This window comes from Hyperolius riggenbachi, chromosome 5 (genome assembly GCF_040937935.1).
Source record: "Hyperolius riggenbachi isolate aHypRig1 chromosome 5, aHypRig1.pri, whole genome shotgun sequence".
Classification (NCBI taxonomy): domain Eukaryota; kingdom Metazoa; phylum Chordata; class Amphibia; order Anura; family Hyperoliidae; genus Hyperolius; species Hyperolius riggenbachi.
Window position 1 is genome coordinate 1,049,525 of NC_090650.1, and position 17,046 is coordinate 1,066,570.

The following is a 17,046-nucleotide window of genomic DNA, read 5'->3' on the forward strand; positions in this document are numbered from 1 at the left end:
CCACCTCCTAATATTAAAAACAGGCACTTACCTTAACGTCCATTGCGTTCTGCTACATGCGCATTAACTTGGGGGGACCACATGAGAAAGGAGAGAAGCATGGGTCACCCGGAGCTTTAGAGCTCAGGGCTGGCTCACATACAGCACTCCAGAGGGGGGGGGGGGGGGGGTCGGACAGGCACAGACAACTCACTCCAGGGTTCACACCACCGGAGCAAGCCATCCACCACCTGCCTCCAAAGGATACAAACTGCACAAAATGCTTTCCATGAGAAAATTAATGCGCATGTCCCGTGCCGGTCCTGCCCGAGTCTCTGTTCTCCCGCCGCCAGCACCGTTCTTAAACTTCAAAGTCGAGGCCACCGCAGCCCTGCCAAACGTATCTTTTCTTCGCATTCCCCTCTGCAATAACAGGGGACACGAAAAAAGGATACGCGTGGCCAGAGCCGCACAGTGGCCCGGGGGCGAAACCAAAAGTAGCTGGCGGCGGGAGAACGGAGACTCGGGCAGGAGCGGCGCGGGACAGGGCGGCTGCTGGAGGCTTGCAGAAGCCCCAGGTAAGTGAACGTGGGCTTAAAATGCATTTACAGTTCCGCTTTAAACTTGGTGTTTGAGCACGCATACATTTTCTCATGGAAAGCCTACTTCTCCTTCTTGCTTCAAGGTTGAGGCACGTACTCTGAGGCCTGGAACCCACTACAAAACACTATCGCTAATCGCAATCGCTAGCGTTTTGTATGAGCAGTTTGTAAGCGATTTCATGAGCGTTTTTAGGAAACGATTTTAGAAAGTGTAATCCATCTGCCAGCGGTTGTGTAGCGATTAGCGACTAGAGTTTTAAAGTCTGATTGGTCCTTTCAATTTTAATTTAGTTACAGTGTACATTAACTTTAAAATACTAGCAATATCGCTCTGCGCAGGTTTTGATGAGCGATTACGCCAGCGATTATATACTTTACATTGAAGCGCCAACGCTAACAAATTGCTGCATGTCCTGCGCTTGTGATTTTTCTAATTGCAATCGCTTCTGTGGAATTTGCGCCATCCATTTACATTGGCAGAGCATTTAGGGAAATCGCTAGCAATTTCTCACGCTCCCTAAACGCTCAAAAAATCGCTCTAGTGGGTTCCAGCCCTCAGATATAGATGCGGCGTACGCTACGACGCGGGTCAGCTAGTATTTTCATATTTCAGTTGAGGCAATCTTCTTGCAAAGAAGGGAGATTGATGCCAAACATAATATGAACGCTTTGAGAAACAAAAACACACGGGAGCCAGGTGCCCAATCAGTACACAAACATGCGGGAGCCAGCTGCCCAATCAGTACACAAACATGCGGGAGCCAGCTGCCCAATCAGTACACAAACATGCGGGAGCCAGGTGCCCAATCAGTACACAAACATGCGGGAGCCAGCTGCCCAATCAGTACACAAACATGCGGGAGCCAGCTGCCCAATCAGTACACAAACATGCGGGAGCCAGGTGCCCAATCAGTACACAAACATGCGGGAGCCAGGTGCCCAATCAGTACACAAACATGCGGGAGCCAGGTGCCCAATCAGTACACAAACATGCGGGAGCCAGGTGCCCAATCAGTACACAAACATGCGGGAGCCAGCTGCCCAATCAGTACACAAACATACATGCGGGAGCCAGGTGCCCAATCAGTACACAAACATGCGGGAGCCAGCTGCCCAATCAGTACACAAACATGCGGGAGCCAGCTGCCCAATCAGTACACAAACATGAGGGAGCCAGCTGCCCAATCAGTACACAAACATGCGGGAGCCAGCTGCCCAATCAGTACACAAACATACATGCGGGAGCCAGGTGCCCAATCAGTACACAAACATGCGGGAGCCAGGTGCCCAATCAGTACACAAACATGCGGGAGCCAGGTGCCCAATCAGTACACAAACATGCGGGAGCCAGCTGCCCAATCAGTACACAAACATACATGCGGGAGCCAGCTGCCCAATCAGTACACAAACATGCGGGAGCCAGCTGCCCAATCAGTACACAAACATGCGGGAGCCAGGTGCCCAATCAGTACACAAACATGCGGGAGCCAGCTGCCCAATCAGTACACAAACATGCGGGAGCCAGCTGCCCAATCAGTACACAAACATGCGGGAGCCAGCTGCCCAATCAGTACACAAACATGCGGGAGCCAGCTGCCCAATCAGTACACAAACATGCGGGAGCCAGCTGCCCAATCAGTACACAAACATGCAGGAGCCAGCTGCCTAATCAGTACACAAACATGCAGGAGCCAGCTGCCCAATCAGTACACAAACATGCGGGAGCCAGGTGCCCAATCAGTATACAAACATGCGGGAGCCAGCTGCCCAATCAGTATACAAACATGTGAGAGCCAGCTGCCCAATCAGTACACAAACATGCGGGAGCCAGGTGACCAATCAGTACACAAACATGCGGGAGCCAGGTGCCCAATCAGTACACAAACATGTGGGAGCCAGCTGCCCAATCAGTACACAAACATGCAGGAGCCAGCTGCCCAATCAGTACACAAACATGCAGGAGCCAGCTGCCCAATCAGTACACAAACATGCGGGAGCCAGGTGCCCAATCAGTACACAAACATGTGGGAGCCAGGTGCCCAATCACTACACAAACATGCGGGAGCCAGGTGCCCAATCAGTACACAAACATGCGGGAGCCAGGTGCCCAATCAGTACACAAACATGCAGGAGCCAGCTGCCCAATCAGTACACAAACATGTGAGAGCAGCTGCCCGATCAGTACACAAACATGCAGGAGCCAGCTGCCCAATCAGTACACAAACATGCAGGAGCCAGGTGCCCAATCAGTACACAAACATGTGGGAGCCAGGTGACCAATCAGTACACAAACATGCGGGAGCCAGGATCCCAATCAGTACACAAACATGTGAGAGCAGCTGCCCGATCAGTACACAAACATGCAGGAGCCAGCTGCCCAATCAGTACACAAACATGCGGGAGCCAGCTGCCCAATCAGTACACAAACATGTGAGAGCCAGCTGCCCAATCAGTACACAAACATGCGGGAGCCAGCTGCCCAATCAGTACACAAACATGCAGGAGCCAGGTGCCCAATCAGTACACAAACATGTGGGAGCCAGCTGCCCAATCAGTACACAAACATGCAGGAGCCAGCTGCCCAATCAGTACACAAACATGCAGGAGCCAGCTGCCCAATCAGTACACAAACATGCGGGAGCCAGGTGCCCGATCAGTACACAAACATGCGGGAGCCAGGTGCCCGATCAGTACACAAACATGCGGGAGCCAGGTGCCCGATCAGTACACAAACATGCGGGAGCCAGGTGACCAATCAGTACACAAACATGCAGGAGCCAGGTGCCCAATCAGTACACAAACATGCAGGAGCCAGCTGCTCAATCAGTACACAAACATGCGGGAGCCAGGTGCCCAATCAGTACACAAACATGCGGGAGCCAGGTGCCCGATCAGTACACAAACATGCGGGAGGCAGGGGCCCAATCAGTACACAAACATGCAGGAGCCAGGTGCCCAATCGGTACACAAACATGCAGGAGCCAGGTGCCCAATCAGTACACAAACATGCAGGAGCCAGGTGCCCAATCAGTACACAAACATGCGGGAGCCAGGTGCCCAATCAGTACACAAACATGTGGGAGCCAGGTGCCCAATCAGTACACAAACATGCGGGAGCCAGCTGCCCAATCAGTACACAAACATGCGGGAGCCAGCTGCCCAATCAGTACACAAACATGAGGGAGCCAGCTGCCCAATCAGTACACAAACATGCGGGAGCCAGCTGCCCGATCAGTACACAAACATGCAGCAGCCAGGATCCCAATCAGTACACAAACATGCGGGAGCCAGCTGCCCAATCAGTACACAAACATGCAGGAGCAAGGTGCCCAATCAGTACACAAACATGCAGGAGCCAGGTGCCCAATCAGTACACAAACATGCGGGAGCCAGGTGCCCAATCAGTACACAAACATGCGGGAGCCAGGTGACCAATCAGTACACAAACATGCAGGAGCCAGCTGCCCGATCAGTACACAAACATGAGGGAGCCAGCTGCCCGATCAGTACACAAACATGCAGGAGCCAGGTGCCCAATCAGTACACAAACATGCGGGAGCCAGGTGACCAATCAGTACACAAACATGCGGGAGCCAGGTGACCAATCAGTACACAAACATGCGGGAGCCAGGTGCCCAATCAGTACACAAACATGCGGGAGCCAGGTGACCAATCAGTACACAAACATGCGGGAGCCAGGTGCCCAATCAGTACACAAACATGCGGGAGCCAGGTGCCCAATCAGTACACAAACATGCGGGAGCCAGGTGCCCAATCAGTACACAAACATGCAGGAGCCAGCTGCCCGATCAGTACACAAACATGCAGGAGCCAGGATCCCAATCAGTACACAAACATGCGAGAGCCAGCTGCCCAATCAGTACACAAACATGCAGGAGCCAGGTGCCCAATCAGTACACAAACATGCAGGAGCCAGGTGCCCAATCAGTACACAAACATGTGGGAGCCAGCTGCCCAATCAGTACACAAACATAGCTGAAGTTGTAATTTATAACATCAAGTACAAGACATACACAAGGCTGGATCGCAAATACGCTATACACAGCCAGAGCATAAGCATCTCTGATTCACATCTAAGTAATGCAATACACTGCCTATCGGCAAATGCAATCTGGCCCATGTGTGTCATAAAATCGCTAGTAAGAAAACTGAGCTTCCCGTTAGGCCACACCTAAACCAGCATCCTTACTCTGTAGCCAGTCGGTATGGGTGACGTGCGCAGTGCCCCCACTCGTCCCATGCAGTCCATGATCCCAGTCACTTCTCCAGACGTCAAAGGTTGTGGGGTTGTCTTTGTTTAAAAACTCTTCTGGATTTATATGTCCGCTATAAACCTTTCTCGTACCGTCATTTGTTTTTTCAATGTATGAAGATGTGTAATATCTAATGGTATTTATTGATGTATTATTTACATGTGTATTTTATTTGTATTTGATATAGTACCTAGATGTTGCCAGTAACAGGTAATTAGAGCAGATGCCATCCGCAGGAAGCAACTTTTAATTAGGGACAATACTGCGCATATACAGTACGTATGTAAAGAGAGAACCGAGAGCCCAATATAGTGTAGTAAGTAATGATAATGGGTTTATGAAATGAGTACAACTTTATACTCACAAATCAGGGTTACCTCTAAGGCAACCACTGTACAGGCAGGTGAGGAGATTCTCCTGTCCTCACTCAGGGTTAAGAAGTCGCTCTCTGTAGACAGGAAGAAGAAAGGGGTATCCCCCTCCACCAGGGGTGGATATCAAATATAACGTGATGGAGAACAGAGGCGCCAAAAGAATAAAAACAATTATTGAAAAGTTTAAAAGTGCTTAGGCGGCAGTGGTGGACTTACCTTCTACAAGCAGACACAAGAAGCTCTGTATTCAAAAAAAGTTAATTTTATTGGTACACTCCAGTGAGGTAGTCTCAGCACGTTTCACAGGCTTAGACCCGCTTCATCAGGCAATAGATAGTTGGAGTACACAACCACATTCGGTCCGGGTAACACCTGCAAATCCCATCATAGTCTGCCACAATTGCCATACAGGTCTCATCCACTAGAGACTTCTGGAGGGGAATCCACTGTGAGCACAGTATTTAAGATTAGTTGCTGTGCCCATACATGATACAATCTTCATTGTATGTACAATCTGTAAAATAAAGTTATAGATTTTGCACTGGAAATCGAGGGTAATATGCTGCCACCACTTTCCGTATTCAAAATTAGGTGGAGAGACCTCTGAAAGCGAATTATTCCTAAAAGGAACGCAGTAGTGCGTCTCTTCTGAGGACACAGAGTTCTTGCATAGATCAGAATAATCAGGTAACAAGGGCAGAACTTGAATGATTAAATCGTTAGTTTTTTCTTATAAAACTATACACAAATATACATTGGATCTGGCAGATATATCTGGCAGCTGAACAGATCGGTTGGATAGAAGCAGTAAGGAGCGGGAAATGAGGTAGAATGTCTGAAAGTTCAAATACCATGAGTCCATTAAGCGATAAAGTCTGCTCTGAAATTATCCAAAGTATTGCATTGTGGTCAGTGTTCTGCTGGGCGCCTGTCAATGGATGGAAGAACAAAGGACTCTGGACCAAATGTGTCCCTGGGTTTACTCACAGCTGGGAGTGACATGCAAGAGTCCAGCCCTATCCAACTGGAACAGAGTCAGGGCTTGACCCAGAGAGAGAAAATCTGGCAGTATTCCTGCTTTGCCAGTTTCTCTCCTGCCCGTAGGTCACATCAAGAAATAGATTGCATATCCACATTCAGTAAAGCGTTACAAATCCACAGATATGAAATATGACTAGTAAACTATAAAGTATGTCTGAGAACCTTTATATCTCAGGATGGGAATCTCCTGTTTGTGTGGGGGTTTCCGAGAACTGGTGTCAGAATAGCCCCAACAACTTCTGAAAAAATTGTTCCTCTAGCGTGATAGTGACAGGTGCCCCCGGGGGGGGGGGGGATGTCACATGCCAGGCTCTGGACTGATAGTGACAGGTGCCCCGGGGGGTAGATGCCCCATGCCAGGCTCTGGACTGATAGTGACAGGTGCCCCCGGGGGTAGATGCCACATGCCAGGCTCAGGACTGATAGTGACAGGTGCCCCGTGGGGGTACATGCCCCATGCCAGGCTCTGGACTGATAGTGACAGGTGCCTCGGGGTAGATGCCCCATGCCAGGCTCTGGACTGATAGTGACAGGTGCCCCCGGGGGTAGATGCCCCATGCCAGGCTCTGGACTGATAGTGACAGGTGCCCCGGGGGGTAGATGCCCCATGCCAGGCTCTGGACTGATAGTGACAGGTGCCCCCGGGGGGTAGATGCCACATGCCAGGCTCTGGACTGATAGTGACAGGTGCCCCCAGGGGTAGATGCCCCATGCCAGGCTCAGGACTGATAGTGACAGGTGCCTCGGGGTAGATGCCCCATGCCAGGCTCTGGACTGATAGTGACAGGTCCCCCCGGGGGGTAGGTGCCCCATGCCAGGCTCTGGACTGATAGTGACAGGTGCCCCCGGGGGGTAGATGCCCCATGCCAGGCTCTGGACTGATAGTGACAGGTGCCCCCAGGGGTAGATGCCCCATGCCAGGCTCTGGACTGATAGTGACAGGTGCCCCCGGGGGTAGATGCCACATGCCAGGCTCTGGACTGATAGTGACAGGAGCCCCGGGGGGTAGATGCCCCATGCCAGGCTCTGGACTGATAGTGACAGGTGCCCCCGGGGGGTAGATGCCCCATGCCAGGCTCTGGACTGATAGTGACAGGTGCCCCCGGGGGGTAGATGCCTCATGCCAGGCTCTGGACTGATAGTGACAGGTGCCCCCGGGGGGTAGATGCCCCATGCCAGGCTCTGGACTGATAATGACAGGTGCCCCCGGGGGGTAGATGCCACATGCCAGGCTCTGGACTGAAAGCGACAGGTGCCCCGGGGGGTAGATGCCCCATGCCAGGCTCTGGACTGATAGTGACAGGTCCCCCCGGGGGGTAGGTGCCCCATGCCAGGCTCTGGACTGAAAGCGACAGGTGCCCCGGGGGTAGATGCCCCATGCCAGGCTCTGGACTGATAGTGACAGGTGCCCCGGGGGGTAGATGCCCCATGCCAGGCTCTGGACTGATAGTGACAGGTGCCCCCGGGGGTAGATGCCCCATGCCCGGCTCTGGACTGATAGTGACAGGTGCCCCGGGGGGTAGATGCCCCATGCCAGGCTCTGGACTGATAGTGACAGGTTCCCCCGGGGGTAGATGCCCCATGCCAGGCTCTGGACTGATAGTGACAGGTGCCCCGGGGGTAGATGCCCCATGCCAGGCTCTGGACTGATAGTGACAGGTGCCTCGGGGTAGATGCCCCATGCCAGGCTCTGGACTGATAGTGACAGGTGCCTCGGGGTAGATGCCCCATGCCAGGCTCTGGACTGATAGTGACAGGTGCCCCGGGGGTAGATGCCCCATGCCAGGCTCTGGACTGATAGTGACAGGTCCCCCCGGGGGGTAGATGCCCCATGCCAGGCTCTGGACTGATAGTGACAGGTCCCCCCGGGGGGTAGATGCCCCATGCCAGGCTCTGGACTGATAGTGACAGGTGCCCCCGGGGGTAGATGCCACATGCCAGGCTCTGGACTGATAGTGACAGGAGCCCCGGGGGGTAGATGCCCCATGCCAGGCTCTGGACTGATAGTGACAGGTGCCCCCGGGGGGTAGATGCCCCATGCCAGGCTCTGGACTGATAGTGACAGGTGCCCCCGGGGGGTAGATGCCTCATGCCAGGCTCTGGACTGATAGTGACAGGTGCCCCCGGGGGGTAGATGCCCCATGCCAGGCTCTGGACTGATAATGACAGGTGCCCCCGGGGGGTAGATGCCACATGCCAGGCTCTGGACTGAAAGCGACAGGTGCCCCGGGGGGTAGATGCCCCATGCCAGGCTCTGGACTGATAGTGACAGGTCCCCCCGGGGGGTAGGTGCCCCATGCCAGGCTCTGGACTGAAAGCGACAGGTGCCCCGGGGGTAGATGCCCCATGCCAGGCTCTGGACTGATAGTGACAGGTGCCCCCGGGGGGTAGATGCCCCATGCCAGGCTCTGGACTGATAGTGACAGGTGCCTCGGGGGGGTAGGTGCCCCATGCCAGGCTCTGGACTGATAGTGACAGGTGCCCCCGGGGGGTAGATGCCCCATGCCAGGCTCTGGACTGATAGTGACAGGTGCCTCGGGGTAGATGCCCCATGCCAGGCTCTGGACTGATAGTGACAGGTGCCCCCAGGGGTAGATGCCACATGCCAGGCTCTGGACTGATAGTGACAGGTGCCTCCGGGGGGTAGGTGCCCCATGCCAGGCTCTGGACTGATAGTGACAGGTGCCTCCGGGGGGTAGATGCCCCATGCCAGGCACTGGACTGATAGTGACAGGTGCCCCCGGGGGTAGATGCCCCATGCCAGGCTCTGGACTGATAGTGACAGGTGCCCCCGGGGGTAGATGCCCCATGCCAGGCTCTGGACTGATAGTGACAGGTGCCCCCGGGGGTAGATGCCCCATGCCAGGCTCTGGACTGATAGTGACAGGTGCCCCCGGGGGTAGATGCCCCATGCCAGGCTCTGGACTGAAAGCGACAGGTGCACCGGGGGGTAGATGCCCCATGCCAGGCTCTGGACTGATAGTGACAGGTGCCCCGGGGGTAGATGCCCCATGCCAGGCTCTGGACTGATAGTGACAGGTGCCCCTGGGGGGTAGATGCCACATGCCAGGCTCTGGACTGATAGTGACAGGTGCCCCGGGGGTAGATGCCCCATGCCAGGCTCTGGACTGATAGTGACAGGTGCCCCGGGGGTAGATGCCCCATGCCAGGCTCTGGACTGAAAGCGACAGGTGCCCCGGGGGGTAGATGCCCCATGCCAGGCTCTGGACTGATAGTGACAGGAGCCCCCGGGGGTAGATGCCCCATGCCAGGCTCTGGACTGATAGTGACAGGTGCCCCGGGGGTAGATGCCCCATGCCAGGCTCTGGACTGATAGTGACAGGTGCCCCGGGGGTAGATGCCCCATGCCCGGCTCTGGACTGATAGTGACAGGTGCCCCGGGGGTAGATGCCCCATGCCAGGCTCTGGACTGATAGTGACAGGAGCCCCCGGGGGGTAGATGCCCCATGCCAGGCTCTGGACTGATAGTGACAGGTGCCCCGGGGGTAGATGCCCCATGCCCGGCTCTGGACTGATAGTGACAGGTGCCCCGGGGGTAGATGCCCCATGCCAGGCTCTGGACTGATAGTGACAGGTGCCCCCGGGGGGTAGATGCCCCATGCCAGGCTCTGGACTGATAGTGACAGGTGCCCCCGGGGGTAGATGCCCCATGCCAGGCTCTGGACTGATAGTGACAGGAGCCCCCGGGGGGTAGATGCCACATGCCAGGCTCTGGACTGATAGTGACAGGAGCCCCCGGGGGGTAGATGCCCCATGCCAGGCTCTGGACTGATAGTGACAGGTGCCCCTGGGGGTAGATGCCCCATGCCAGGCTCTGGACTGATAATGACAGGTGCCCCCGGGGGGTAGATGCCCCATGCCCGGCTCTGGACTGATAGTGACAGGTGCCCCGGGGGTAGATGCCCCATGCCAGGCTCTGGACTGATAGTGACAGGTGCCCCCGGGGGGCAGATGCCCCATGCCAGGCTCTGGACTGATAGTGACAGGTGCCCCGGGGGTAGATGCCCCATGCCAGGCTCTGGACTGATAATGACAGGTGCCCCCGGGGGGTAGATGCCCCATGCCCGGCTCTGGACTGATAGTGACAGGTGCCCCGGGGGTAGATGCCCCATGCCAGGCTCTGGACTGATAGTGACAGGTGCCCCCGGGGGGCAGATGCCCCATGCCAGGCTCTGGACTGATAGTGACAGGTCCCCCCGGGGGGTAGATGCCACATGCCAGGCTCTGGACTGATAGTGACAGGTGCCCCCGGGGGGCAGATGCCCCATGCCAGGCTCTGGACTGATAGTGACAGGTCCCCCCGGGGGGTAGATGCCCCATGCCCGGCTCTGGACTGATAGTGACAGGTGCCCCTGGGGGTAGATGCCCCATGCTAGGCTCTGGACTGATAGTGACAGGTGCCCCCGGGGGGCAGATGCCCCATGCCAGGCTCTGGACTGATAGTGACAGGTCCCCCCGGGGGGTAGATGCCCCATGCCAGGCTCTGGACTGATAGTGACAGGTGCCCCCGGGGGGTAGATGCCCCATGCCAGGCTCTGGACTGATAGTGACAGGTGCCCCTGGGGGTAGATGCCCCATGCCCGGCTCTGGACTGATAGTGACAGGTGCCCCCGGGGGGTAGATGCCCCATGCCAGGCTCTGGACTGATAGTGACAGGTGCCCCTGGGGGTAGATGCCCCATGCCCGGCTCTGGACTGATAGTGACAGGTCCCCCCGGGGGGTAGATGCCCCATGCCAGGCTCTGGACTGATAGTGACAGGAGCCCCCGGGGGGTAGATGCCCCATGCCAGGCTCTGGACTGATAGTGACAGGTGCCCCGGGGGGTAGATGCCCCATGCCAGGCTCTGGACTGATAGTGACAGGTGCCCCTGGGGGGTAGGTGCCCCATGCCAGGCTCTGGACTGATAGTGACAGGTGCCTCCGGGGGGTAGATGCCCCATGCCCGGCTCTGGACTGATAGTGACAGGAGCCCCCGGGGGGTAGATGCCCCATGCTAGGCTCTGGACTGATAGTGACAGGTGCCCCGGGGGGTAGATGCCCCATGCCAGGCTCTAAGCTGATAGTGACAGGTGCCCCCGGGGGGTAGATGCCCCATGCCAGGCTCTGGACTGATAGTGACAGGTGCCCCCGGGGGGTAGATGCCCCATGCCAGGCTCTAAGCTGATAGTGACAGGTGCCCCCGGGGGGGTAGGTGCCCCATGCCAGGCTCTAAGCTGATAGTGACAGGTGCCCCCGGGGGGTAGATGCCCCATGCCAGGCACTGGACTGATAGTGACAGGTGCCCCGGGGGGTAGATGCCCCATGCCAGGCTCTAAGCTGATAGTGACAGGTGCCCCCGGGGGGTAGATGCCACATGCCAGACTCTGGACTGATAGTGACAGGTGCCCCCGGGGGGTAGGTGCCCCATGCCAGGCTCTGGACTGATAGTGACAGGGGCCTCCGGGGGGTAGATGCCCCATGCCAGGCTCTGGACTGATAGTGACAGGTGCCCCCGGGGGGGTAGATGCCCCATGCCAGGCACTGGACTGATAGTGACAGGTGCCCCCGGGGGGGTAGATGCCACATGCCAGGCTCTGGACTGATAGTGACAGGTGCCCCCGGGGGGGTAGATGCCACATGCCAGGCTCTGGACTGATAGTGACAGGTGCCCCCGGGGGGGTAGATGCCCCATGCCAGGCACTGGACTGATAGTGACAGGTGCCCCCGGGGGTAGATGCCACATGCCAGGCTCTGGACTGATAGTGACAGGTCCCCCCGGGGGGGTAGATGCCCCATGCCAGGCTCTGGACTGATAGTGACAGGTGCCTCCGGGTGGTAGATGCCACATGCCAGGCTCTGGACTGATAGTGACAGGTGCCTCCGGGGGGTAGATGCCACATGCCAGGCTCTGGACTGATAGTGACAGGTGCCCCCGGGGGGTAGATGCCCCATGCCAGGCTCTGGACTGATAGTGACAGGTGCCCCCGGGGGGTAGATGCCCCATGCCAGGCTCTGGACTGATAGTGACAGGTGCCCCCGGGGGTAGATGCCCCATGCCAGGCTCTGGACTGATAGTGACAGGTGCCCCTGGGGGGTAGATGCCCCATGCCCGGCTCTGGACTGATAGTGACAGGTGCCCCGGGGGGTAGGTGCCCCATGCCAGGCTCTGGACTGATAGTGACAGGTGCCTCCGGGGGGTAGATGCCCCATGCCCGGCTCTAGACTGATAGTGACAGGAGCCCCCGGGGGGTAGATGCCCCATGCTAGGCTCTGGACTGATAGTGACAGGTCCCCCCGGGGGGTAGATGCCCCATGCCAGGCTCTGGACTGATAGTGACAGGTGCCCCCGGGGGGTAGATGCCCCATGCCAGGCTCTAAGCTGATAGTGACAGGTGCCCCCGGGGGGGTAGGTGCCTCATGCCAGGCTCTAAGCTGATAGTGACAGGTGCCCCCGGGGGGTAGATGCCCCATGCCAGGCACTGGACTGATAGTGACAGGTGCCCCGGGGGGTAGGTGCCCCATGCCAGGCTCTGGACTGATAGTGACAGGTGCCTCCGGGGGGTAGATGCCCCATGCCCGGCTCTGGACTGATAGTGACAGGAGCCCCCGGGGGGTAGATGCCCCATGCTAGGCTCTGGACTGATAGTGACAGGTCCCCCCGGGGGGTAGATGCCCCATGCCAGGCTCTGGACTGATAGTGACAGGTGCCCCCGGGGGGTAGATGCCCCATGCCAGGCTCTAAGCTGATAGTGACAGGTGCCCCCGGGGGGGTAGGTGCCCCATGCCAGGCTCTAAGCTGATAGTGACAGGTGCCCCCGGGGGGTAGATGCCCCATGCCAGGCACTGGACTGATAGTGACAGGTGCCCCGGGGGGTAGATGCCCCATGCCAGGCTCTAAGCTGATAGTGACAGGTGCCCCCGGGGGGTAGATGCCACATGCCAGGCTCTGGACTGATAGTGACAGGTGCCCCCGGGGGGTAGGTGCCCCATGCCAGGCTCTGGACTGATAGTGACAGGTGCCTCCAGGGGGTAGATGCCACATGCCAGGCTCTGGACTGATAGTGACAGGTCCCCCCGGGGGGGTAGATGCCCCATGCCAGGCTCTGGACTGATAGTGACAGGTGCCCCCAGGGGGTAGATGCCACATGCCAGGCTCTGGACTGATAGTGACAGGTGCCTCCGGGGGGTAGATGCCCCATGCCCGGCTCTGGACTGATAGTGACAGGAGCCCCCGGGGGGTAGATGCCCCATGCCAGGCTCTGGACTGATAGTGACAGGTGCCTCCGGGGGGTAGATGCCACATGCCAGGCTCTGGACTGATAGTGACAGGTGCCTCCGGGGGGTAGATGCCACATGCCAGGCTCTGGACTGATAGTGACAGGTGCCCCCGGGGGGTAGATGCCCCATGCCAGGCTCTGGACTGATAGTGACAGGTGCCCCCGGGGGGTAGATGCCCCATGCCAGGCTCTGGACTGATAGTGACAGGTGCCCCCGGGGGTAGATGCCCCATGCCAGGCTCTGGACTGATAGTGACAGGTGCCCCCAGGGGTAGATGCCCCATGCCAGGCTCTGGACTGATAGTGACAGGTGCCCCTGGAGGTAGATGCCCCATGCCAGGCTCTGGACTGATAGTGACAGGTGCCCCCGGGGGTAGATGCCCCATGCCAGGCTCTGGACTGATAGTGACAGGTGCCCCCGGGGGGTAGGTGCCACATGCCAGGCTCTAAGCTGATAGTGACAGGTGCCCCCGGGGGGTAGATGCCCCATGCCAGGCACTGGACTGATAGTGACAGGTGCCCCGGGGGGTAGGTGCCCCATGCCAGGCTCTGGACTGATAGTGACAGGTGCCTCCGGGGGGTAGATGCCCCATGCCCGGCTCTGGACTGATAGTGACAGGAGCCCCCGGGGGGTAGATGCCCCATGCTAGGCTCTGGACTGATAGTGACAGGTCCCCCCGGGGGGTAGATGCCCCATGCCAGGCTCTGGACTGATAGTGACAGGTGCCCCCGGGGGGTAGATGCCCCATGCCAGGCTCTAAGCTGATAGTGACAGGTGCCCCCGGGGGGGTAGGTGCCCCATGCCAGGCTCTAAGCTGATAGTGACAGGTGCCCCCGGGGGGTAGATGCCCCATGCCAGGCACTGGACTGATAGTGACAGGTGCCCCGGGGGGTAGATGCCCCATGCCAGGCTCTAAGCTGATAGTGACAGGTGCCCCCGGGGGGTAGATGCCACATGCCAGGCTCTGGACTGATAGTGACAGGTGCCCCCGGGGGGTAGGTGCCCCATGCCAGGCTCTGGACTGATAGTGACAGGTGCCTCCGGGGGGTAGATGCCACATGCCAGGCTCTGGACTGATAGTGACAGGTCCCCCCGGGGGGGTAGATGCCCCATGCCAGGCTCTGGACTGATAGTGACAGGTGCCCCCAGGGGGTAGATGCCACATGCCAGGCTCTGGACTGATAGTGACAGGTGCCTCCGGGGGGTAGATGCCCCATGCCCGGCTCTGGACTGATAGTGACAGGAGCCCCCGGGGGGTAGATGCCCCATGCCAGGCTCTGGACTGATAGTGACAGGTGCCTCCGGGGGGTAGATGCCACATGCCAGGCTCTGGACTGATAGTGACAGGTGCCTCCGGGGGGTAGATGCCACATGCCAGGCTCTGGACTGATAGTGACAGGTGCCCCCGGGGGGTAGATGCCCCATGCCAGGCTCTGGACTGATAGTGACAGGTGCCCCCGGGGGGTAGATGCCCCATGCCAGGCTCTGGACTGATAGTGACAGGTGCCCCCGGGGGTAGATGCCCCATGCCAGGCTCTGGACTGATAGTGACAGGTGCCCCCAGGGGTAGATGCCCCATGCCAGGCTCTGGACTGATAGTGACAGGTGCCCCTGGAGGTAGATGCCCCATGCCAGGCTCTGGACTGATAGTGACAGGTGCCCCCGGGGGTAGATGCCCCATGCCAGGCTCTGGACTGATAGTGACAGGTGCCCCCGGGGGTAGATGCCCCATGCCAGGCTCTGGACTGATAGTGACAGGAGCCCCCGGGGGTAGATGCCCCATGCCAGGCTCTGGACTGATAGTGACAGGTGCCCCCGGGGGGTAGGTGCCACATGCCAGGCTCTGGACTGATAGTGACAGGTGCCCCGGGGGTAGATGCCCCATGCCAGGCTCTGGACTGATAGTGACAGGTGCCCCCGGGGGTAGATGCCCCATGCCAGGCTCTGGACTGATAGTGACAGGTGCCCCCAGGGGTAGATGCCCCATGCCAGGCTCTGGACTGATAGTGACAGGTGCCCCCGGGGGGTAGGTGCCACATGCCAGGCTCTGGACTGATAGTGACAGGTGCCCCCGGGGGGTAGATGCCCCATGCCAGGCACTGGACTGATAACTTGCCTCAGTATTATTAATGATCTCTCTGTGTTTTGTGTTTTGTAGCTGTTGCCGGATGTTCAGCATTGCGGCTGTCGGTGCCGTCACCAGTTATCCATGGCATCCGCGGACAGCCGCTCACCCTCCCGGTGCACTACGATGTCTCCATGTCCACGTCCAGCATCCAAATCATCTGGATCCTGGAGAGAGCTCAGGTCCCGGCCAGATACCTCATCACATCTGTCAACCAATCGGTGATGCCAGATCTGGAATTCCAGCACAAATTTACCCTGAAACCGCCTAATGCCTCCCTGCTGATCAGTTCATTGCTTCTGTCCGATGAGGGGACTTATATCATCAAGGTGAACATACAAGGGAAGACCACTGTGTCCGCCACCCAGAAGATCGATGTCTCTGTAGACGGTAGGTAACCAAGTGCCATCATATTCTATAATGTGTGATGCCAAGCAGGGCTGTTTCTAGGCATAGGTAAATCAGGCAGATGCCCGGGTGACACAGTCAGGCTGGAGCAACACAGAGCTATCCTTTACACTTTGTTCTTTATGGAATTATTATACACAACTGCTTGCTCCATGGAGAAAGGGAGGGATGGAGGATGGATGGATGGATGGATGGATGGATGGTGGGAGGGATGAATGGATGGTGGGAGGGATGAATGGATGGTGGGAGGGATGAATGGATGGTGGGAGGGATGGATGGATGGTGGGAGGGATGGATGGAGGAGGAGGGATGGATGGATGGTGGGAGGGATGGATGGATGAATGGATGGCGGGAGTAATGGAAGGAAGGATAGATGATTGATGGATGGACAGTGGATAAAGAGGCTCTGCTGATTAGCATAACACAGTTGGCCTGAATAAACAGTGATATGGAAGGTGCTGGGAAGGTTTTAGATTTGGTTTGTATTGTTGCCAGTCTTCTTCTGGATTTCCAGGAGTTTATTCTGGCTTGGAAAGACCCAGGCTGTTCATAAACAGTATAATGATAAGTGGGGGATGTGACCTTGTAATATTCAGAGTATCCTTAAATAAAACCCAAGGCGGAATTTTAAAATCTTAATAATAATCTGAAGAACATTGCAAACATTAAACATCTGATTCCCCCAGATTATGTTCCAACCCTAGTTCACTGCTTCATCACATCACGGCTGGACTACTGCAATGCCCTTTATGCTGGCCTCCCCAAAAAGGACCTGCGTCGCCTGCAATTAGTGCAGAATGCTGCTGCCAGATTGCTAACAAACCAGCCGAGCCACTGTCACATTACACCGATCCTTCGCTCACTGCACTGGATACCAGTAGAATGGAGAATACTCTTCAAGATTGGACTGCTGACATTCAAATCCCTGCACAATCTGGGCCCTGGATACATGAAGGACTTGCTGA

General features: G+C 57.4%; 1 protein-coding gene across 2 annotated transcripts in view; it reads left to right on the plus strand.

Moving 5' to 3' along the window:
• The window catches only part of HEPACAM2 (HEPACAM family member 2), a 229,170-nt gene that overhangs the window by 85,721 nt on the left and 126,403 nt on the right, over positions 1-17,046 (plus strand). For both annotated transcript variants that reach the window (XM_068238468.1, XM_068238469.1), the window contains exon 2: positions 15,707-16,063. In XM_068238468.1, coding sequence (XP_068094569.1) covers positions 15,707-16,063 — 357 coding nt within the window. The remainder of the gene's footprint in view (positions 1-15,706; positions 16,064-17,046) is intronic.